The sequence below is a fragment of the Enhydra lutris genome, unplaced genomic scaffold, assembly GCF_002288905.1.
Source record: "Enhydra lutris kenyoni isolate GAN:26980312 unplaced genomic scaffold, ASM228890v2 scaffoldscaffold10, whole genome shotgun sequence".
Lineage (NCBI taxonomy): Eukaryota > Metazoa > Chordata > Mammalia > Carnivora > Mustelidae > Enhydra > Enhydra lutris.
In genome coordinates this window covers 9720247-9743100 of record NW_019154094.1, presented here as the reverse complement: position 1 = coordinate 9743100, position 22854 = coordinate 9720247, and the positions used below count along the sequence as shown (strand labels likewise).

The 22854-nt window shown below is 56.8% G+C and overlaps 2 protein-coding genes across 8 annotated transcripts in view; both read right to left on the bottom strand.

The window, feature by feature from the left end:
• Nucleotides 1-675: 675 nt before the first annotated feature.
• On the bottom strand, nucleotides 676-10746 carry LOC111144335 (metabotropic glutamate receptor 2). Of its 2 annotated transcripts, XM_022498590.1 has the most exons (6): nucleotides 9590-10746; nucleotides 6946-7215; nucleotides 6378-6669; nucleotides 3432-4507; nucleotides 1428-1608; nucleotides 676-1188 (listed from the first exon to the last, which is right to left on the bottom strand). In XM_022498590.1, exons 1-6 carry the CDS (start codon nucleotides 10037-10039, stop codon nucleotides 1115-1117), a joined length of 2343 nt encoding a protein of 780 aa, XP_022354298.1. In that variant the 5' UTR covers nucleotides 10040-10746; the 3' UTR covers nucleotides 676-1114. The 2 variants fall into 2 exon arrangements, with proteins under 2 accessions (XP_022354298.1, XP_022354297.1); XM_022498589.1 differs by having other exon boundaries at nucleotides 6378-7215.
• Nucleotides 10747-14972: 4226 nt separating this feature from the next.
• The window catches only part of LOC111144190 (testis-expressed protein 264), a 30368-nt gene continuing 22486 nt past the window's right edge, over nucleotides 14973-22854 (bottom strand). For all 6 annotated transcript variants that reach the window (XM_022498384.1, XM_022498390.1, XM_022498385.1 and 3 more), the window contains 2 exons: nucleotides 18916-19084; nucleotides 14973-15569 (listed from right to left, as the gene is read on the bottom strand). In XM_022498384.1, the coding sequence (XP_022354092.1) occupies nucleotides 15277-15569; nucleotides 18916-19084 (462 nt within the window). In that variant the 3' untranslated portion in view covers nucleotides 14973-15276. The remainder of the gene's footprint in view (nucleotides 15570-18915; nucleotides 19085-22854) is intronic.

Below are 22854 nucleotides of genomic sequence, written 5' to 3'. Positions count from 1 at the left end.
TGGAAGGCTTTGGGCTCCACAGCCCCGCCATTGAGTGAGAGCTCCTCCAAGACCGGAGAAAGGCCCCTTCTCCCACCTCTCACGGAGTCCGACAGCGGATGGCCTCTCCAGCTGCCCAGCCTCTGTTCTTCCTGCTTCATCTCCTCCCTCCTCGTGAGCTCTTTCCGGCTTTGTATGGGCTACCTGAGCAGGCCAGGTTCAGCTCTGTGTCTCCTCTTGGTTCCCTCCATACCAACACTCAGGCTGGTTCTGTGCTTACCGATGGCTCCTCCAAGTGCCACGTAGGCCAGTGTGGAAAAGCCCACAGTTACCGGTCACCGTCCACTGCCCCTCCTGCCCCACCGCCCTCACCATCCAGGTCTTCCCTTGGACTATCGGATGAGCCTGGGTCCACCAAAGGCTCAGTCCACTGGTTCCTGGGCCACTCTGCCACGATTCCTTTCAGAGGGTGGCTTTTTCATTTTCTATCTCCCCATCATGTAAGGCTGCATCTGTCTTGCTCGCCCCCAGATCCTAGCATCTGGCACAGAGCAGAGTTAACAAATACTGTCGAAAGGAAGGTTGGGAGGCTCTGGAGAGCACTGAGGAGTCTCTCTGGGCCAAAGGCAATGAATGATTTTTTTTTTTTTTTAATAAAGACACTTTATTTACAGATAGTACAAAATAAACCACAGGACAAACTACTATGCAGGGGGAGGGATGCCCCCCACAAGAACCCTCCTCCCCATCCCGGAATAACTTATGTAAAAAATTAAAAAGGCCCTAGGAGGAGGGAGGGGCAGGGCTGGAAGCACCTTTGCTGATTGGGAATTGGGGCCAGCAGTCCTCAGCCTTCTCGTTCCAGGGCCTAGTAGACCCTGGCTTGCTCCCTTCCGAGTCTGGGCCTAGCAAGGAGGGGACAGGCTGCAAGGACAGTTGGTGGCTGTTGCAGAGGCTCCTGGGCCAAGGACCCTGACTTCTGACTCTGAAGGGCTGGAGTCAGTGGGAGAGTGGCTTGGGGGCGGGCACGGGACTGGCCTTATTGCAGTGCTCTAGCTGACTTCCTCCCGGCCCTGGATGCAGATCTGCACCGGGTCCCAGGGAGCAGCTGTGTCGGGACAGGAATGCGGGGTCCTCAAAGCGACGATGTTGTTGAATCTACCACCTCCCGGCCGTTGCAAACAGTGGGGACAAACTGGGAGCCAGACCCTAGGAAAGGAAGCCAGAGATTGGGGCCAATCCAAGGCACTTTGTCCTTCCCGGAGAACGGGCAGCAGAGGAGGCAGGAGTGTGGAAGGAGGCTTCCTCCCCTGTCACCCCTCCCTCTCCTGGCCAGCCTCATCTCAGGAGCCCTCCGCCTCCAGCCAAAGAATCCCAGCAACCCAAGGAGTGGGCCCCCCGGTGGAAGAGCTGAGGCAGACCAAGGACTGCTCGGGGTGAACGCTGACCTTGGGCAAGGCTGGAGCTGGCCCTGGTGGCGGCGCTGCTGAACCGGCTGGTGGGTGCGCGGTGGCTAACCACGTTCTTCTGCGGCTGGAAAAGGATGATGTGAAGCTTGGGCGCAAAGAGACAGCCGAGCACCACGGAGCCGCTGAGGCTGACTGACACGCACATGGTGGTGGTCTGTACCTGGGATGGGGGAAGTCAAGGATGAGTCTGGCCCCAGGACCCATGCCCGAGCTGGGGGTGGGGGCGGGTGCCAGGAGGCGGGGGGGGGGTAAGCATCCAATGCTGGGCCTTGGTCCATTCACCAAGCACCAAAGGATTTCTAGGAAGGTGGGCACAGTCCCAGCGTCAGCCTGTGGACCACCTTCCCGGAGAGATGAAAATTCCAGCTGAGGGGGTGAACATGCAGGGGTGCAGGGGCATGTGTGTGCACTGGAGTGTGTGTGCTGGTGTGTGTGTGTGTGTGTGTGTCTCTCCATGCATATGTGTGCAGGTGTGTGTGTGTGTAGGAGTGTGCGCGTAGGAGCCTGTGTGCACGCGTGGGTACTGTGTGCTTGTCCAGGTTGGTCCTTAACCACCTAGGATTGGCATGCAAATGCAAATCATATGCAAATGCAGGCTGAGTCAGAGCAGATTCCCTCCCCAGCGCTGGCCTCCACCAACCAGGCAGGTGGCCCAGCAGGCGCAACAGCAGCCAAGCCCAGCAGCCCTGGCCCCCAGCACTGCCCACCATACCTCTGTCCTGGGGGAAAGGGCCTTTGCAGGGGCTCTTGTCTTGATTTTCCTGCTCCTTTAATTGTTAAGATTGTCAGTTCAGACCCTGCTCTACACTCCCAAGCTGAATGACCTTAGGCAAGGGATTGAACCTCCCTGAGTCTCCGTTTCTTCGTCTGTAAAATGGGGAGAGCCACGGAGTTTACTCCAGCATCATGAGGACTCACCAAGATGATCCTCCTATTGTTCAGAGCTCAGCTCACCTGTCACCTCCTCCAAGAGGCCTTCCCTGACCACCCCATCTGAAGCAGCCATTGCCCCCTTGAAGCTGGGGAGACCTACTGAGACACTCAGTGCCAGTTGGAACTTTGCCTGCAAGCCACCAATTGGGGCAGAGTTTCCACCTACTTGCGCCTTCCTCAGCCCTCCATCCCAGATCTGCTGCCGCTCTGGGCTTCACCCTCTCTGCCTTCCCTGATCCAGGGGGCGCCAGGCCACACTGCACAGCTCTGAGGGGCTTCAGAGCATTGTGCCCTCTGGGGCTGCATGGTCTGATAGCCCTGCTATTTCCATTCCCTCTTTCCTTACCCTCACCTCCACCCACTTTCCACCATTTGTGCCTCACCTCCTCAACAAGGGGGGGGTCAATGCACACCCTCTGCTCCAGTCAGCCTCTGTACTGGCTGCCCCCCACTATCTTCCCCATCCAACCTATTCAAACCTCCCTGTCCTGCAGAGCCCAGTTCAAGGACTCCTCTTCCAAGAAGCCCTCCAGGATTCTCTCTGCATGTGTGTGCGCGCGCGCGCGTGCGCACACACACACACACACACACACACCATATACACACCTTCCTCTTGCCTGCTCTTACTAGGACATTTGTCAACCTAAACAAGTCAGCAACATTTCCTGACTTAGTTCTTTAGTTGATGCCCTGATTGCCCACCCACTGGACTGGTTCTCCCCTTCTGCAGCCAGCCCCTCAGGGGAGTAGGGAGGCTCATTTAGGCATATATGAGCACCCACATCTCCTCGAGCTTAGAGGGTGACATCCGAGTCCCAAAATCTGAGCTCTAACTCCTCCACCTCCTTGGCCATTGCCTAAGGCCCCACTCAACCTTCCCACCTCCCCCTGGGGTCCAGTCCCAACTGGGTCACCATAAGCTGTGTGCCCCTGGGTGAGCATTCAGCCTCTTTGGAGCCTCAGAATGATCAGAAGAGTAAACAAAAGACTGGGAAACAGAAGGTCCAGTGCTGCCCCACCCCCCACTGCCACTCGTTGCCAGTAGCTTACCCGGTAATCACTGGAAGTGACATAGAAGATGGGCAGGAAGGCCAGCCAGATGATGCAAGTGGTGTACATGGTAAAGCCTATGAACTTGGCCTCGTTGAAGTTCTCGGGGCACTTGCGGGTCTTGAAGGCATAGAGCGTGCAGAGTGCGATGAGGAGCACGTTGTAGGCGAGTGAGCCCAGCATGCTCGCATCTCGATGGTTGCAGCGCAATGTCACCACCTCCCGCCGCTCTGGGGCTGTCTCCTTGCCCGTGCCCGGTGCCTCCACCACCAGCCAGGCGGCCACAATGAGCAGCTGGCCCGAGATAAGCGCCAGGCAGATGGCCACCTGCGAGGCCGGGCTGATGAAGCGTGGCCGCTGGGCTCCCTCCCGGGCCCCGCCAAAGATGCGCGCAATGCGGTTGGTCTTGGTGAGCAGGGCTGAGTAGCAGACAGAGAAGGCGGTGCCCAAACCGAGGCGCCGTAAGGTGCACACCACTGTGGACGGCTTGGCAATGAAGACGAAGGTCATGCAGTAGCAGAGGAAGACACCGCCCAGCAGGATGTAGCAGAGCTCCCGGCCTGAGGCCTTGACCACTGGCGTGGCATTGTGCCGCACAAAGACCCCCAGCACGAAGAGGGTGGCCAAGGCTCCCAGGCAGGCGATGGTGACGGGTCCCACGGCCCAGGCATCGCCCCAGCGGATGTACTCCTGGGGCAGCTCGAAGCAGCCAGTTAGGCTGGCGTTGGGCCAGTAGCCCAGGCCACAGTCAGCGCACGTGAACTCGTCCAGCCGGTACTCGTACGGCTGGCATGGGATGCACAGCCAGCAGCAGACCTCTCCCGGCTGCACGCTCTTCACCTCATTCTGGAGACAGGGCTCACTGCAGCGAGAGGCTGGCAGGGGGCCGGCCGAGGGTGAGGCCCATGGGATAAGGCTGGTGTCCAGGGTCAGGCCTTCTGCCCAGTAGCCCACCTTCTGATAGCGGTAGCGCCCACTGCCTGCCCGCAGATACGTGAAGATGTTGTAGCGTCCAATGCCATCACCAAAGCGGTCAAAGCGAACCTCACTCTGCGTGTCAGCCGGGCGGAAGGGGGCTGGAGTTGGGGAGGGAAGAGAAGGTGGAATTGGTGGGTAATCTTGATGTGACCTCAACCGTCACCCTACATGGAACCCAAACCCCAGACCTGAGGCCACTCCTTGTTCTTCCAAGCCTCACCCCAACACTAAAGCTGGCCTTCCCCCCAACAGCCATTTTTCTAAATGAGAAACTACCACAAATCTCAACTCTAAACCCCAAATAGAATTGCAACCTCAAAGCCCAGGCATCTCCACAAAACTAATGCCCATACCAACCCCCAGCCATGACTCCCCAAAACCTAGCCTTATACATAGTCTCCAATACCTTCCAATCCAGACCCCAACCTTATCACAATACACACCACAGCCCTCTCCCCAGACTTAATATGGACTCCCTCACAGCGGAACTCAGCCTCAGGTCCAGTCCTGGCCCCACTTAATCTTCCCAATAATAAGCCAGCCCCTCTAGTCCTAATACTGACCCCACTGCTAGCTGAACCCCAACATCAGTGATCACCTCTAACCACTGATGTTCTCCAGGATGTGCTCAGCGGGCAGCTCATGAGACTCTTTCATTCCCCATCTCCCCTTGCCCAGGAACCTCACATCTCCCAGCCAAGCTCAGGAGGAAGCAGGACCCATGTCATCCCACATCCCAGTGAGAAGTTGGGGTTCACACTAGTAGATGATGTGCTTAAGGGCCCACGGTGAATGGTGCAGCCTGGAGGCTGGCCTGCTCCTTCCAGCCAGCCTCAAAGTCCTCAGCATCCAACTCGAGCCCTCCCATATATCCCACCCAGCCTGGCGGGCTGAATGGAGCCTTGCTCTAACAGCAACCTGAGGCACCTGAACCAATCCCAACCTCTCCTCCAGTTTCCCACAACTCCGAATGTCAATTTCATTGGAATTATTATTTGTCTTAACCCTGGGCCACTAGGTTTTGGGAGCCCCGACCCTCCCCCACTGCACCCACAGTGATGCTTCCCACAGCATAGTGACAATTCTGAGGCATTTATCGTTCATAAAGCTGGAATGCTGATTAAAATAAGTTTTGGTATGTGGGGCTTCAGGGTGGCTCATCAGCTAAGCATCTGTTGATTTTGGCTCAGGTCATGATCTCAGGTTGTGAGAGCCAGCCCTGCATCAGGCTCCGTGCTCAGTAGGGAGGCTGCTTCTATCCCTCTCTCTCTGCCCCCACTCATGTGCACTTTCTCTCTCTAAAATAATTAAATAAATATATTTTTAAAAGTCTATAGGGGCACCTGGATGGCCAAGTCGGTTGAGCATCTGTCTGGCTCAGGTCGTGGTCCTGGGGTCCTGGGATCATGGTTCCCTGCTCAGTGGGGACCCTGCTTCACCCTCTTCCCCTCCTCCCACTTGTGTACTCATTCACTCTCAAATAAATAAATAAAATATTAATAAACAAATGTCTATAAAAACAAATTTTGGTATGAAGAGACTGTGGCCACCTTAAAAAAAATCAGGTCAAAGAATAGAATTTTCCCAGAAAATGGAGTGTCCCCTGATGCTCACTCTCAACCCACCCTTATTCTGATTCTCACTGTTTTCCTGCCCGAGAATGGGCTTGAGGGCCCCCAGTCCCTGCTCCCTGCATGATAAAGAAGCAGGGGAGAGAAAGAGAACAAGACCCAAGCAGGAACTAGAGACCCTCAAAGTGTAGGACCAGACCAGAAAGAGGAACCCCAGTCCCAGCTCCGGTGGGAGTGCCCCCTGTCTAGCCATCCTTGTCCTGGCTATGCCAGCCCCTGGGGGGCTCCCTGACTTGCTATAGGTTACATTCTCTTAGCCAGTTAATGGAACGTGAGGGCCCGTCCCTCTCACCCTCCAAAGGGCAAGAGCCTGGTGGCCACTGGCCAGCCCCATTACCATCAAACTTGACGTTCAGCACAAAGTCCTTGTAGAGGCGGCGCCCGTTGACAGGTCGCATCGCATCGCAGAGCTGGGTGGTGTTGGGGCAGAGGGCTCGGTGCATGTTGTGCAGCGCGTGGGCCATGGCATAAACTGCATTGACCACGAACATGATCTTGGACTCCTGCTCAAAAGGCACCGCCCGCAGTGAGTGGGCGGCGCAATCTCGCTGCCGGAAGCTGCAGTGGAACCTCTGCTCCCAGAACTCCCGGAACCAGGGGTTCCGGCTGTTGTTCCAGGGGTCCAGGCTCTGGAAGTAGGAGGCAAAGTCGCTGATGGGATAAGAGGCCAGCTCGATAGTGATGGCGCCCTCAGCGGCCCCCTCGCTGCCGGCCACCACGCTCTCCAGCGCCCCCCAGCCATCGCTGGCCACCCAGGTGAAGCTGGCATTGAGGCGCTGGGTGGCCGCGAGGAGCTCGCGCGCGTCCTCGGAACGGGTAAACAGGACAGCCACGCGGGCGCTGGGCTTCTGCAGCAGGGCTCGCACCACACCCTCAAAGGCCCCGCGGCTCATGGCACGGCCCACCTTCTCTGAGGTGGCCACGCAGATGTTGCGGGCGCGGGCCTCTAGCTCAAAGGCTTCAATGCCTGTCTCGCCATAGTCGCCCTCAGATGCCACAGTGGACACATAGGTCCAGTTGAAGAAGCGGAGGATCTCAGCCATGGCCTTGGCTTGGAAGAAGTCGGGGGGCACTGTGCGGGCAAAGTAGTCATAGCGGGACTTGTCGCTCAGCTTGGCACTGGTGGAGGCATAGCTGATCTGTGGAATCTGAAACAGCCGCAGGAGGTTGGCCACCTGGGGGAGGGGCAGAGCCAGCAAGGATCAGAGATCAGATCAAACTCAGACAGATGTGCTCTTCACAGCTACTTGACCTTGGGATCAAGTGTCTATGTAGTCAGCCTTGCCATCTCCCTCACCCCAAAAACCTCTATCCTGTCTTGATATGTCTTCCCTTGGAGGGGGGCAGGGAGTTTTCCACCCCTTCTCAAGGGCTGGGAGAGAGAGGACCTAGGGCTGAGGCACCAGTCTCCTGAGCCACATGAGGACCCCTCTACTGTCCCCCTTCAGATGCCTAGCAGTAGCAAAAGTAGGGAGGCAAGAGAATCCTGAAACTGGGAAGAGGCTGGCACTTGGCTACACATGGCAGGGGCGGGGGACACTAGCTGGCATATGGGATGCTCAAGGCTCTTAGGTTCTCTACCTATTTGGAAAAGCTATCCCTTCTCCAGAGTCCATCCTCATGGGATGATGGAGAAAGAGGGAAAAGGCTTCCCCAAGAAAGAAGGCCCAGATCTGAGGGCCCTATGGGCCTGAGAGGCCAGGAATTGGTCTCCTTTGGACGGGTGAGCTCAAAATAAATAAGGCTTCCTGCTTACCACTGTCTGCCTGGGTCCTGCCCCCAAGAGTGGGTTCCAGACAAGGACCTGGTGTGTTGGGTAGGTGAGAGCAGGACAAAGCCCAGTTTCCACGGCAGGGAGTTAGGTCCTGTCTTTGCATCTGAGCACAGGCCATTACTGTGACAGTCTCAGTGCCCTCTCCTCTTGTACCTTCTGCCTCTATGGCCCTGGGAACTTTAGCAAACCTCCCTGAGCCTCAGTTTCTCATTCATGCCTGACAAGGTTGCTGAGCAGATAAAAATGAGAATGCCTGTGAGGCCACAGTGCCTGACATATGGAAGATGAGAGGGATCTGGGCAGGAGGCAGGAATGAGGTAGAATGATGAACAGGCAGGTGCAGCCTAAGGATGAGGAGCTGAGCCTTGTTTTGACTCAGACAAGGAAAAAGCAAACCGATGTGAAGTGTGGGCCCCACTACAGGAGGCAGACAGCTTGGGGTGGGAGGAAGGTAACTGAGCTCCTGGAGATGATGCATGGAGCCCTAGAGAACTATGGAGAGGATGGGTGCTAGGAAAGCATCCCCAAGGCCCCTGAAGACATCAGGTGGGAGGTGGCAGATGTGTGTGCTGGCACAGCCACACCTGTCTAAGCTGCTACCTGCCACCTCCAGTTAGCTGGGACTAGCAGAACTGGTAGTTCACTGCCTGTGGTAGGGGGATGAGCAGGCATCCCTGATCCCAGGCCAGAAGCTACCTCCTGCCTCATTTCTCCTGAATAAGGATTCCAGGTCAGGGGGTCCCGGCCCTGCCTCTGATTGCAGTGCCCTCAGCCAGCCTCCTAAAAGAAGCTAAAGTACCGGCCAAGGCCCTCCTTGCAAATCCTGACTCTCATCCCAGTTCTGGCCTCATCTGGCAGCCCACTCTGGGCACCAGGCAGATAAGGGTCCACCTACGAAGCGGGACCCGGTCCAGGAGGGAGAGGATCCCACCTGGACTAAAGCAGCCAGGTATGCCCAGGTGTATCAGCTGGGCCAGTACCCTCCGCTTACCTCTCATGAGAAAGCAGGAAGAGGGAGGGTCCCTCACCTTGCCATCCCTTCAAATCCTGGACACCCTGAAGACCCTAGGGGACCCTCCCCCTGCCACACACATTTGGCTTCTCTTCCTCTGGGGTCCCCACCTCTGTTTCTCTTCCCTGGGCTGCTCCTGGCTTCTATCTTCCACCCCTTTCTAGCCCATGGAGAGATGATCTGACAGAGCTGGAGGTCCTTGGGCAAGAGCCCGAGGGGAATGTCTCCACTTTGCCAGCACCTGCCTCTCTTCAAGCCTCAGTTTCCCCATTTATAAAACAGGGTACTAGTAACAGCAGCTACTACTAAGCATGCCTCTGATACATGCTTTGCATGTAAATTCCTACCACAACCCTAAGAGTGGCAAGCATTCTGAGTCCTGTTAGTCTCTAAGGAGGAAATGGAGGCACAGAAAGGAGAAATAATGTCCAGAGTCACAGATTGTATAGGGAAGCCAGGGTTCAAACCTGGAGTTCTGACTCAAGAGGCCTGGCTACTAAGCTTCCCAGGGTGTTTAACCTCAGGGGTGTGTGTGTGTGTGTGTGTGTGTTAGAACCGGGCTGTTTTCCTTACACAATCTCTAAAAATCAAGCCCCATTATGCGACAGGGGCACTTTCTTAGTATTCCACAAAAAGCTACTCAAAGGAAAAGCTCCTAGCCCCTTTTCCAATGCATGGCAGCCTGGTGCCCCTGCTCAAAGGGAATTCTGGGCCCCACCTCCAGATTCCCTCCCTAGCCCCTAGGTGGGCAGCCCCCACGTACCTGGATGGAGACATCACTGTAGGAGCCGCCAATGACACCAGTGATGGCAGTGGGAGCATCACCGTGGGTGGCATAAGAGCCGTCAGGGCAGATGTGGCGTGAGCCGTCGGCACCACGGCTAAGCGACGCACGCACGAAGTCGAGTGCCTGCTCCAGGGCGTGTGTGTCCTTGGAGCAGCTGTCGAGGATGTGCGCACCTAGACGCACACCCGGGAGCAGGTGTGGGTCACGGTTGATGTGGTCCAGTGCAAAAAGCATGGCCTCCAGGCGCTGGATCCCTCGATGCTCATTGACAGGCCCACACTCCTCTGCTGGGCCACCCTTCTGGTGTACCGGGAACAGCCCACCCAGGACCAGATCCCCCTCCAGGGTCAGCACCTTCTTGGTGGGGCCCTCAGCCACAGCGCCCCAAAGCAGCAGCAGTGCCAGAAGCCCAAGCAGTGATCCCATAGTCCCAAAGGGGATGGATGTGTCCAGCAGACCTGGGCCTCCAGGGGATGAGGGTAGAAGCAGCAAAGGCAAAGAAAGGAGGAAACAGGGACCAGGAAAGGACAGGCAGGAAGAGAATTAAGAAGGGGCCCAGCTCCTGCAGAGAAAGAGACAGACAGACAAACAGGGAGAAGTGGAACCCGAAGAGTAGCTACCTTTCTGACTCTGTCTTCCCCAATTCCTTCCCTTGGAACTTTTTTCTAGGGATCCAGGGATAAGTAGTATCACAAACTAGGCTGAGAAGCTCCCAGACACCCCTTGGCCTGTTTCTCAGCTTTGCCCTGATCTGGGTCTATAGATAGGCTCTGTGTCCATTGCATACTCAGCATAAAGGGAGGGAGGCAGAGAGTAGAGGACTAGACAGAAGTCAGGAGACCCCAACCAACACCAATCCTGTTATGAATGAAAGAGTTCCCAAGACCTTGCACAAACTTCCCAGGACTCCTAAGTCTTTGCCTTTGCAGCAGGGGCCAGGGTAGAGTATAAACTTAGGGGTCTAGTCCCTATCCTGAGCCTTGCATTTCCAGAGATGGGCCACTGTGGCTTAAAACCACCAGGGAAGAGGGAAGGAAAAGTCTCCAAAGGGTAGTTTCCAACTCCTAGAGGGACCCGAGCCCAGGTAAGCACCCAAGGGTCCTAGCCCCTAGTTCTTAAAAATCCATAGAGCCGGGGCGCCTGGGTGGCTCTGCCTTCAGCTCAGGTCATGAGCTCAGGGTCCTGGGATCAAGCCCCACATCGGGCTCTCTGCTCAGCAGGGAGCCTGCTTCCTCCTCTCTCTCTGCCTGAGTCTCTGCCTACTTGTGATCGTCTGTCAAATAAATAAATAAAATCTTTAACAACAACAACAAAAAATCCATAGAGCCCCCTGTGGAAGTAATAGAGACTCTAGGCTGTGGGAATTTGACAGCAAGGTGGAGAGGTTGGCCCCAGGGAGGGACACTGAAGTGGCCATAGATCTTAGATCATAGATCAATAGAGAAAGCAGATCAGATGTGAGCATACGTGTGTCCAGGGACAGGGACAGTTCATACGGTCAGAATTTGAAAAACAGTGCTCAAGGTGAGACTTTTGGACACCTTAGCTCTGCATAGAATGCTGTTTGAGACTTTATGCCCCTGTGTTTTCTTCAGCTCAGATCCAAGCAGAGAAAGTCACCACCTCTAATCTCCCTATCCTCATCCTCTCCCCATCCTGTCCACCCTGGCCCTAGCCCTCAGGGACTCCTCCTTCCCTCTTCCACTCTCCGCTTCATTTGTATCTCAGCTATGCTCCCAGATGCCAACCCACATAGGCTCTCACAATCATGTAGGCTTGGGAAGGCTAGGAGAAGGAAACTGAGGCTGAAGAAGGCCTCTTCTTCTGAAGACGGCCACTAGTTCAAGGACCCCGTGTCCTGGCCACAGAGACTGGGATTCCTCACTTTGCCCCTCAGCAACTCAGGGTTAATCTCCCCCCTCATGCCATGGCAGGGAGACTGGGATCCTGCGGGTACCCAGAAAGAAGCAGCTCAACCAGGCAACCAGGAGAGAGAGGCAAGCATGAAGACCAGGACAGATGGGGAAGGGACCCAGATGGGGAAGGGACCCAGATGGGGGCTGAGGCCCAAACTGGTCAAGACCACAAGCCTCCCACAGGGGCAGCCAGGACCAAAATCCGGACAGGGACAATACCCTGAAGGGAGACGGAACCCCAGAGGGGAGCAGCCAGGGGGCCTGGGCAATGAAATCCGGGCAGGGAGTGATTGAACCCCAGAGGCTGACACAAAGACAGAGGCACAGAAAGACAGACCAAAGGATGAAAGGAGAGGAGGAACGAAAGAACGTGATGCAGGGTGTGCATTCTCTGGGGAAGAAAGGCGGGATGCCTGGGGCGGTCTTCCCGCTTCCAAGAGCTCCCGGCAGCACTGTCTGGACGCCCTGGCCCGGGAGCCCCAGAACTCGAGGGCCCCGCAGGTCTCCGGGACATGGGGTCAGGATCGATAAGGTTGGCTACGGCCGCGGCACCACGGGCTTACCCTACCTGGCGTGCCCGACTCCGGCGCAGAGAAACGGAGAGGAGCCGGGGGCGCAGGGTTCCAGCTCTCGCTCGCTGGCTTGCTCCCTCGCTCGGCAGCTCTGCGCTCTCCGCCCGCCCGCTCGCCCAGCCGCTTTCAATCGCGGCCCGCCCCGCCCCTGGCCCCGGCCCGCCCCCAGCCCCTCCCCCGTTCCTCCCCACTCCGGATCTCCCGCTCCCAACCCGGCCTCCGCCTCCCTCCAGACTCCTGCACGGCTCCTTGCCCTGTGCCTCCGGCTCCTGGATCTTCGCGGGGCTTCCGTCCCGGAGCTGTCCACCGCGTGGTGCTGAATCCTCGGGCGCTCCAGCTCTGCGCCGGAGCAGGTGCCTATCAGCCCCCTCTACCCCTCGGTCAGAATGCATGCAGCCCACAGAGCAGCGGGAACTGGACACGGGGCTACGAAGGTCACTGAGCCCCAGGAGGTGCACGCAGTGTTATGGGGTCCCATCTTTGAGAGCAGAGGGGCTAGTCTTAGGGTTGCAAGGTGCCATTGGGAGATAGGGAAGGAGGCATGTGGGAGATAGGTAGCTTAGCCTGCTGCGACAAGTCTGTCCCTGTCCTCACATCCATTCTCTCAATCCACAGACTGCAGCTCAGTCCACATGCCAGGCTTGGGGTGGGGGCATGTGTCTTTGGCCCCATGTGAGAGTGGGGCCTGAGTCACTAGGAGGAAGAGATGGGGGGTGGGTGGTCAGAGGAGGATGGGGCCTCCTCTTCCTGCAGATGACCTTTAAATCTGCTACCCAACCCCCCCACACACACACACCCAGCCCTGACCTCCTCTCCCACCAACCTCACTAATCCCCACCCTCACATACAAAGGGCATTTATGGCTAAGATATATCAACCTGGAGAGTATGGGGGATGCTGCAGGGGCAGGGACTAGGGTCAACCCTAAGGGACATGCTGGGGCTGGCAGGGGGATCTGGGAGGGCAGGGGGGTGGAGAAGAGGCTCCTGAAACTGGCTGCTGCGTAGGAGGGAATGGGAGCTGGAGCCCAAGCAGAGGGAGGACAGCTCTGAGAAGATGCTCTTGACTCTTCTTCCCTCCTGCAGCAGAATGGAGGACGCCCTGGGTAGAAGGTGGTGGATACACTGCAGCATCCGCTTGTGCTGAAGGGTCTGGAGAGGGGCCTGCACCTGGGTTTAGCCCCAGAGCCTGCACACACACTGGGTGCCAAGGCACATAACATCCCGGCATATGCTCCCAGGCGCTGCCCTTTCTTCCACAGGTGTCACTAGAGGCAAAGCTAGCGCAGACACATGCTAATGAGCACATGGCAAGCCCAGGTCCCTCTGGCACATACATCTAATATGCGTGTCGCAGTTAGGGGGGGAAGGGTATCACCAAGGAAGGACAGGCTTTGTCCCTGGACACAGAAACCTGATGCCCCACTGCACTGGGGAAAGCACAGCTGTGAAACAGACAAATACACCAAACCCAAACAAACCCAAACCCCACTGCTAATGGGAGGTGAGGTGACAGCAGGATGAGGGTTCAGGGTTGTCAGACAAGGCTGGAGACACAGATACACTGTCTTCCAGCTCTGGCTAGTTCAAAGCAACTACTGCCTGGTGTCGGTGAGTGAGGAGCTGGGCCCTTGGAACAGAGGGGCTGGTAGCAGCAGGGTGCTGAAGGAAGAGGAGCCGCACAGCAACCCCAGCCCTCTCACTGAGGTAGCCTCACAGAAGACCTCAGGGCTTTAGACCAGTACCAGTTCCGGAGGCGCACTCTGCAGCCCACGGTGAGGGGCTAAGCAGCCCTGTTGCAGCATCCGGACCTGCCCCCAGCCATGCAACCACGACTCCCAACTGTGTGCACAAAGACACCCAGCCTTACAGAGCTGTGCATACGCACATGGCCGCACACACAGAAGCACATGCAACCTCACACAAAGCTGTGCACACAGACGCAGCAGTAACACATAAATTTACATGCAGACACACAACTGTATTCATGGACACACAGTCCCGTACACAGAGCCATACATATGGACATGTCTACACACAGATAGCTAAACTCACACACACAGCTGAACTGACCTACAGCTTTACATGTGGACACACAGAAAAGCACACAGCCTTCCACATGAACACAGAGCGGTACAGCTGTACACAGACACATAGCTACACACAGATAGCTGCGTATGGACAAAGCCCCCAGAGCGACGCTCCTGGCCAGCCAGTCTCGCAGCCCTGGTAGCAGGGGCCCATACAGTTAGCAGCATTCCTGGCACATCATCACGTAGCCATCCACACAAACGCAGCCATACCGAGCCCCAACCACATCCTAATGCCTGCTGGGGCACAGCTTGCCAGGGCCACCGCAAGCAGACGCAGCCATGGTTACACACATAGAAGCAAAGGCCCATGTGCACGTATGTGCATGTATACACACAGGTACACAGACATGGGCAGGCACAGCGGGGATGGCCTCACCTGCTGAGCAGACACAAGCATGAGTGCAGGCACACTCAAGCTACAGACACTAAGGCATCCCTTGGAAGCAAAGGCAGGCTCTGTGAGCTCCCCACTCCCAAGCCCTGAAGGGCACCCCATGCTTGGTTCTCACTCCCCCTGACCTGCTCTGCCTGTTTCCCAGCAGCCTGGGGGAGCCTCTGGGGCTGCTGCAATGAAGGAACAGCTGTAACCCAGGGCCACAAAGCTGGGAGTGGGGGGCCTTCAATACCCCTTTCCTCCTCTCAGCCCAGAGTCCCTTGCCACACTTCTTCCTCTCCTCGGGCTGGGTGCTCCTGCCCACTCCCAGTCTATCTGCACAGGGCTCCTCGAGGTGAACACACACACACACACACACACAACACACACAAATGCACAGCCCAGGTCCAGGGGAAACGAGAAAACCATCTGCTTTATTCTGAGTCCTGGAAGCTCCAAAGTGAATCTGAAAAAACACGTCAGAGGGGCAGGAGCCCCAGGGTCTGGGTGCAGAACACAGTCCTTGGCTCCTTTAGCCCTGGGAGCCGAGAGGGCGGTAAAAAGGCTTAGCGAGAGCATGGGGCAGTGGAAATCAGGTCCCCACTGGGACCCCTGGCCCCAGCCTGGGCCTGAGAGGTGAAGGAGGAAGAGGGCTGGAGAGTCTGCTCAGTTCCTTAGCAAATGCAACCCAGGAGGATGCGGGCCTAGGGTTACTCCTCACCCTTCTCGGGAGTACTAGGTTCCCGTGGCCACTTGGAAGTCCCCAGGGGCTCAGCCTCAGGGCTCAGCCTTGGCTCCCCCAGGGGTCCCTCGCCTTCCAGGTCCAGCTCCTCAAAGGATGAGCCACTGGCGCCTGACTCACTATAGCTGTGCTCACTGCGGGTGTCACCGTCGTCCCAGCCACGGCTGCTCACCCCAGGGGACAGTGTGGCAGCTGAAGTCTCCCGGCTGCCAGGACCCACCTCCAGGCTCACAGAACTTGTGTCACTCATCGTATCAGCTCCTGGGCCAGGAAAAGGGAGCACACGTTAGCTAGGACCCCCATTCCCTCCTCCAGGGAGAGGACAGACAACCTCCACTTGCTCGGGAACCAGCATGCACAGTGTGCTCATGAGTAATAAAGTGGGCCCTACCTCAAGAGGCTCATTCCAGAGGCCCTCTGCCCTGGCCAGAGCTACACTGACAGGGCAAAGGGAGGGATGGAGGGAGAGAGGACAGCATGCTGTGCACTCCTCTCCCTCCCCTTGAATTAGCCTCACAACTCCCTGCGCTCCCACAAAGCCTGCTGCCCCCCCACCCCCCAAGAGTCCATTAAGGACCACTCAGCCCTGAGGTGGAGAGCTAAGGGTAGAACAAAGAGATTCAAGTAATGTCCCCTCCTCCACATCCCATTTCAGGCTTGGAGAAAGGTTTGTCCAAGGCCAGCGTGCCCATAAGGCATGAGGATGGGAGAATGGACCAGAAGGCCTACTCTCTTGTCCCCTCCCCCATGCGGGGCTCCCCAGGGAACAGCCACATTCAGGAAGGCAGCTGGCCTCAGCCTCTGGCCCCACAGAGCCCTAGTTTGAGGAGGCAGCTAGGGCATAGAGAAGTGGGATAGAGAAGTCTGGAGAAACCAGTTGCAAGGAAGGAGGATACTAGGATAAAGCATTTTAAGGGCTTTCTTCCCCTATGGCTGGGCCACCCGAGAGGAGCCCTTAATTATCCCCAACCATTACTGCTGGTTCCTGAGCCACAAAGCAGCAGAAGGGGACCATGAGCACTGTGCTGGCAGCTGAAGAGCCCTGAGACAGGGCTGAGGGTCTAGATCCCTCCCAGTATGTTCCTCCCACCCCTAACACATCCTCCAGGCAAGTAGACACTTCATTTGCCCTGTTCAGGAGCAACCCCTCAACTCACCTCCCCAGATCAGAGGTACTAACAACAGTTGGGGGAGTGGGGTAGGGAGAGGAAGGGACAAAGAGCTCAGGCCCACTGTGTAGGAATCCAGATTGAGAGAAGGCTGATATGCACCCCCTTCTGTGTGAGAGGGAGAGGGGCAGCTGTCAAACATCACAGAGGTGAGGGGTGGGCCAATTTCCCCAGATCCAGTCTCCATGGTGATGCAACCCTGAGCCAGGAGCAGCTGGGAACTGCTTGCTTTTGGACTTGGCCTGGAACTTCCACTGTGTCTCAGATGGGGACTAAAATAAGGGTGGGGGGATTTGGGGGTCTGCTCCTTCAGTTCCCTTGGCCCTAAGAAGATATCCCTTGGGCCTACTGGCAGAGGTGAGGTAGGCTCTGGAAGTGCTAGCCTACTAGCCCAGGGCCCTCTTCTTGCTGGGGCCCCAGTCATGGCTCCCAGAATAGAGGCAGCCAAGTGTAAGCTTGGGCTATATCCTGAGTTATGGGTGGTTCCTTCTGACTTTAGGGCATGACTCCAGCCCCTTATTCACTCCTTCAGTGGGGATAATCAGTGCTCCAGAGGCTGCAGGCCTGAAAGAAGCAAATGAAATGGGGCTCCCAGGCCCCATTAAACTGTCATGTTCCACCAGCCCACCTACCCAATGGCTCTCTTGGGACCTGAGTACGGGAACGTGCTGCTTGCCAGGAGGCTGACTCCTCCCTGTCCCAGCTCCTGGGCTAGGAACAGTCAGAGGATGGAGCCCAGGGATGGCCCTTCAGGTTGGGGCCCAGGATGCTCAGATGAGGCCAGCCCCTGGGGGGACATGTGGACACCTCTGGCAAATGAGTCCAAGGCAAGGAAGTGGCATCCCTCCAGCCCCACCATGGTCTGCACCAGAAGAACTTCCAGAGCCTTGGACCCCTGTCCCAGGACAGAAAAGGCCAGGCAAGGAAGGGCAGAACCTAAGTCTTTAGGGCTGCCAGGGCAGAGAATGAAGCTGCCACCTTCACCCCAGTCCCTCCCTCCTCCACTGCCCACAGCCAGTGCAAGGAGATCAAATATTCATTGCCTCCCTGGAGCTAAATAATACATCAATGTAATAACAGGCATAAGGCAGCTAATCACCCCCTTTCACCTCCTAGCCCAAGCGGCGGCCCCAGTGGGGAGGAAGTCAGGGGCACGCCAAGCCCTGGGCAGCCAGGCACCCAGCACACATTGCTGTGCAAATGGCATGCACCTGGCAGGCACATACTCAGAGTCCGCCCTGGGTGTCAGGGCAGATCCTGTCAGAGGTGGGCCGACTCCACGACCCCCCTGCCCAGCAGGGAGTGGGTGGGCAGGCTAGTGAGGAAGACAGGCCAAGGCACTGGGGGCGTGGGAGCCACGCTGCAGCCAGCTGTAGCGGGTGCCAAGCAGTTCTTTAATATCCCTGGCAGGCAGTGTTTGGGAGAAAGCTGGGTGGGTGGGCTGAGGACGGGAGTGTAGACAGCAGAGGGAGGTCGAAAGAAGGTCAAGACACTCCCCCTTCCTGCCCTAGAGACTGCCTGGGCCTGCTGACCTTGTGCCATGTCTTGTGCTCACAGTAGGCGCACTGAAGAATGTCTGCTGGGCATTACCAGGCGGGTGGGAACAGTGCCCCACGGAGGTAATTAAACAGCAGATGAAGTTAACTGTGTTGGACACGGCCTCTAGGGAGTGGTTGCCTCTCAGTACCCTTACCCCCCGCCACAACATATGCCTTTCTAGGATGACCTTGGTTATTGAAGATTGGCTGGACAGAGGAAGTCTCCCAAAGAAGGAGGGATAGCCACTCTCCTCCCAGCTATCTACTGGGGGGAGTGTACCACTCCCACAGGTCATGGACCTCCATCACCACACAAGGCTCCAGCAGCGCGGACTAGGGCTGGGCCCCTTGGGATGTTACCAGCAGGCCCTCTTGCTCCTGGGGACAGCCTGGCAGGGAGGTGGGTTGAAAGCCAGCAAATTACCAGCTGGCCTAGACCTGGAGGACGAAGGCTAGCTCTGGTGGAAGGGGCAAGGGGCTGATCTCCTGGCTCCCCTCGGCAGGCTCTCTGGTTGTTCTTCAGCAGGGAGAAAGCAGCTGCCTCTGGGTAGGGCTCCGTACTGGGAACACCCTGTTCTCTCCTCTCTACCTTCCAGATCCAGGGCCAATCTTACTTTCTGATGAGCCCCACCCAAGTGATGCCTTTCCTGAATAGCCCCATCCCCCAGGGTCCCATGAGCATCTGTTTCCAAAGGTACTTCTCGTGGCATCTGCAGGGTCATTGTATCTGTACTGCCAGGGCTAACATGTGTGAACCCAATCTGCATGGATCCATGTATCTAGAAATAGGCAATTCTCATGTGGGTTGTGGGGTGGGCAGGTTTCCTTCCTCCACCTCTGCCAAGCTTAGTCTGGACACCCACAGTGGATAGGCTCCACGCAGGGCCCCACCCTCCATACCTGTGCCATCCATCTGGGTGTCACTGGCCTCTGCAGGCCCCCGGCTTTTCCGCTCTGTCTCCTTCACCTCAGGCACATAGAAGTCTCCCTGTCGTGCCAGTGGGCACATGAAATAGATCTGGTCTTGCTGGTAGATCTCCAGCCGAGGGTGGGCACACAGCTTCCGCTCCTTGTCAGAAAGTGGCAGAAGGTGAAATGAACCTTACAGGGCTTCTGACCCACCCACCCCTAAAAGGCCCTAGGAACTATCTATTGCTCACTCCCTCCCAGAGGGCTGGCTCCGCCTCTTGCCTCGATCTCCCCCAAGTACCAAACCCCTGCTGAGGGAGGCACACACAGAGCACCCTAAGGGCAGGGCCCCAAACTCCAGGAGGCAATGATCTAAGGACCCAGAAGTCCTTGGGACAACACCCTGGGACAGGTGCTACTAGAATCCAGGGGCCTGGCACTGCCCCCGGCACCACTAAACCAACCTATCCATACCTCTGACCAAAAGGCTGTCCCAGAAAGCACTAGTCTCAAGTAGCCATGATGCTTAGCTTCCGACTACCCCAGGGACAGGGACCCCAGGGACAAAGGCCCCAGGCACCCAAGCCCAGCCAAGCCAAGTTCTGACCTGCTAGACTTCCCATCTCAGCATCCCCTGGCTGTGACCTCCTCTCCACCCTGGACAGTGTTGACCGACCCCGATATCTCAGGAAAGGCCAGGGCCCCTGACCCTCAGGCCTCCGGCCCCTGCCCTCACAGACATATTACTGACGGACCATGGACAGGTGCTCCAGGCCAGTGAAACCCTTCTTTCACTCCCATTCTTTCCTAGTTCAGGTCTAAGCCAACCTCCAAGACTATCACATATGCTTGGTTCCCTGCCTTCTGGCACCTGCCCAGAGTTTCGGCCAAGGAGGAAGAGGCAGATCCTAGGCTAGAGGGGTAGGCAGGACAAGTAGAACCAGCACTGGACATTATCCTGACTCCCCAGCTGGCTGAAGTACCAGTTTATAGGGCCCCGAGTCCTGAGACAGGCACTCCCCTCTGCCTGGCCACAGAGCCTGAAGTGTCCCTCTGCCAGTGTGTATGGAATGGCGCACAGACACATGCCAGAGCTGCACCAAGGCAGGCAGGAACAATCAGGACAGGGGTCAAGAGCATGCTGCTCCCCGGCCTGCCCCCCTTTCCTGCAATGGAGCGCAATTATCCACTAGGATGACTGTGAGGCCCCTGCCCTGTCGCTGCTCAGCCACCAACCTTCACAACACGACTATTTATAGCACCCGCCCGGCGCTCACGAGCTCTGAAATGAGCCTTCCACTTAGCAGTAATGAAAGACTTAGCACCTGGTAGGGAGAAGCCACTCTAGGACTCCACTTGTCCACCTGCCTGGCCAACATTAGAGCTGAGGACCCCTTCCAATTAAAGCAGAGAAGAAGTGTACAAAATGAACCCCTCTGGCAAAGACAAGAAGAAAGGTGAGCCTGAAGGTTTATGAGTCAGGGTGTTCAGCAGCCACTGGGGGACAGGGTATGTCTAGGAGCCCACAGGGAAGGTGGGTGGCCTGCCCAAAGTCTGGCTGCAGCTCAGCTAGCCAGACCGCATGGGTAACCCAAGCAAGGCCCTGCACCCGAAGTCTCAATGTGCTCAAACACAGAGAGGGACACCCCAACCCTGACATCCCAGGATCAGTGAAGGAAATTCATTATTTTTAATACTTTTTTTAAAAAAGATTTTATTTACTTATTTGACAGAGAGATCACAAGTAGTCAGAGAGGTGGTGTGGTTGGGGGGGAGCAGGCTCCCCGCTGAGCAGAGAGCCTGATGCAGGGCTTGATCCCAGGACCCTGAGATCATGACCTGAGCCGAAGGCAGAGGCCCAACCCATTGAGCCACCCAGGTGCCCCTACTTTTAATACTTTGAGTCCAGTTTTTGGTTTTTGGGGTTTTTTTTTTTTTTGCCAACCTGGGTGTTCTTCATGCCACCTCACAAATCCACATGCCCAGCTCCTCCCATCTCTGCACACACTGACAGCTGTCTCTGCTTCTCCAGCTGCCCACACACTCACCCGGCCCTGATCCTCGGGAGGCTGAACAAGAACACAATGTCAGGAAGCAGGAGCTACCAGGCTCTGGAGCTTCCCTACTGCCAGCACCTGGGAATGAGCATCTGCCAAACCTGAGCTCCACTCAGTGAACTGAGCCATGTCACCAAGCCCAGGGTCAGGGGGTTCCCAGGAGAAGGTACAGGCCCTTCCCCAGTAGCTAGAGGGAAGAAAAATACCCCCAAACCTAATCAGGGCATGGCTTTCACCAATGCGCCCATGCCCTCTCTGGGCATTTAACAGTCCAGAGGAAATTTGCTAAGCGGTCATCAAGCTGGTAGCCTGTCTCTCAAGGGCCATAGACATTTGGCTTTGGGGATGCTCCCAGGAAGCAGAACCTGTGACCACCAAGAAATTCCAGGGAGAGTGGAATCCTACCCCAACCCTTATCAACACTCAAGCCACCTCCCTAAAGCTTCCCTTCTGGAAGTAACAGGGGTAATAGGAGGGAGTAGTCCTCTTTTCCCTCTCTCCTCTAGGTTGGGCATCAGGGTGGGCAGGACCAGGCAGCCACCCTTACCACCTGCTCTGCCAGCCCCCTCATTGGCAGGCGGGAGGCAGCTCTGTCGCTGCTCTGCACAGCTGCCCCCTCCGGAGAGCCCGACTCTGAAGTTGCCTGGCTGTGGACAGCCCCATTGCCATGGAAACTGCATCCTCCATCCTTGCCGTCGCCTTCATCTCAAAGCCATTGGGGAGAACAGAGGAACAGGGGAGACAGAGGAGAGAGAAAACTGGCCTAGCTACACAGCCCTTCCTTCCCTGCCTGGCTCTCCCTCCTTGCAGCATCCCACACAGGGAGTGCCAGCTGCCCAAGCCTGCCCCCAGGCCCCTGCAGGAGCAGCCTCCCACCCAAGCCCAGCCTCGTCCTACCCCTACCACCTGGGGGCCCAGGCCCTCCCCAGTGGAGGGAGGCATGGAGCTAATTAAAAATCTCATTGACAGCTTAGCCTCGAATCATTTTAACACATGCCAGGTCCTGTCAAAATTCAGACTCAGGGGCAAAGGAGAGGAGCAGGAAGAAGGCAGAGGTGCAAACCTCCAACTTAGGCCCATAGGCAAGAAAGGTGTTTATAGCTGTCTGTGCAGCCTCTCCTCAAGATCGCCCTCCCATCCCTGTTCTGCCCCAGAGTAATAATGAGCCCAACTGGGACTGGGGCAGGGGAGGAGGGACAGGACTAGCCATAAGCCCTGTCCCTAAGTGACAAGGCATAGGACAAGACCTTTCCCTCCCAGCCAGGTACAGACTCTAAGGGAAGAGAGGGTAACCATGGGCCAGCTCTCAGGTCCTCAGTACACAGCAGGAGCTGTGGCCTGTGCCTCATGTCGATGAGCTGATAAATATTGGAAAATCATTGGAGGAAGGCAAGACCAGCTGCTTCTCCCTCAGCTAGCCCCAGGGAGCCCTTGGAGAACAGACTGCCAAGGGCCAAGGACACCAAGTCAATGCCACGCTGGGCTGGCACTGCTGGGGAAAGGAGTGTGGATGGGCCTGGCATCCTTCCAGTCCCGGGGATACCCCCTCCCACAGCCCAGACAGCCAGACACTCCAGGAAGCATCACCAGGACAGGGGAACCTGCTCTGCCCACTGAAGCTACTGGCCATCTAATGAAGCCACAACCCACAGCAACTCACTCTTGCACAGAATCAAGGGGACCACAAGGTCTCTCTCCAAGGAAGGAGAGATGCAGACATCCACAATGCTCCCCACCTAACAGGAAGAAGTCACCGTGCTACGGTGCCAGCAGCGACTGCTAGAAGAGGGATTCAGGAGCTCTAATCCCTCAGACACATCTCCAAGTCTTGCTCTCCACAGCAGAAACAAGATGGGGACTTGGAACACCAACC

What these genes read in the sequence shown, in the direction of transcription:
- LOC111144335 (XM_022498589.1), bottom strand. Translation starts at nt 10,039, where the DNA reads ATGGGATCACTGCTTGGGCTTCTGGCACTGCTGCTGCTTTGGGGCGCT. An exon ending in GCTGAACGTCAAGTTTGATG is followed by an intron (nt 4,508 to 6,377) that starts GTAATGGGGCTG and finishes CCCCAACTCCAG; the next exon opens with CCCCCTTCCGCCCGGCTGAC. An exon ending in TCACTTCCAGTGATTACCGG is followed by an intron (nt 1,609 to 3,431) that starts GTAAGCTACTGG and finishes CCCCCATCCCAG; the next exon opens with GTACAGACCACCACCATGTG.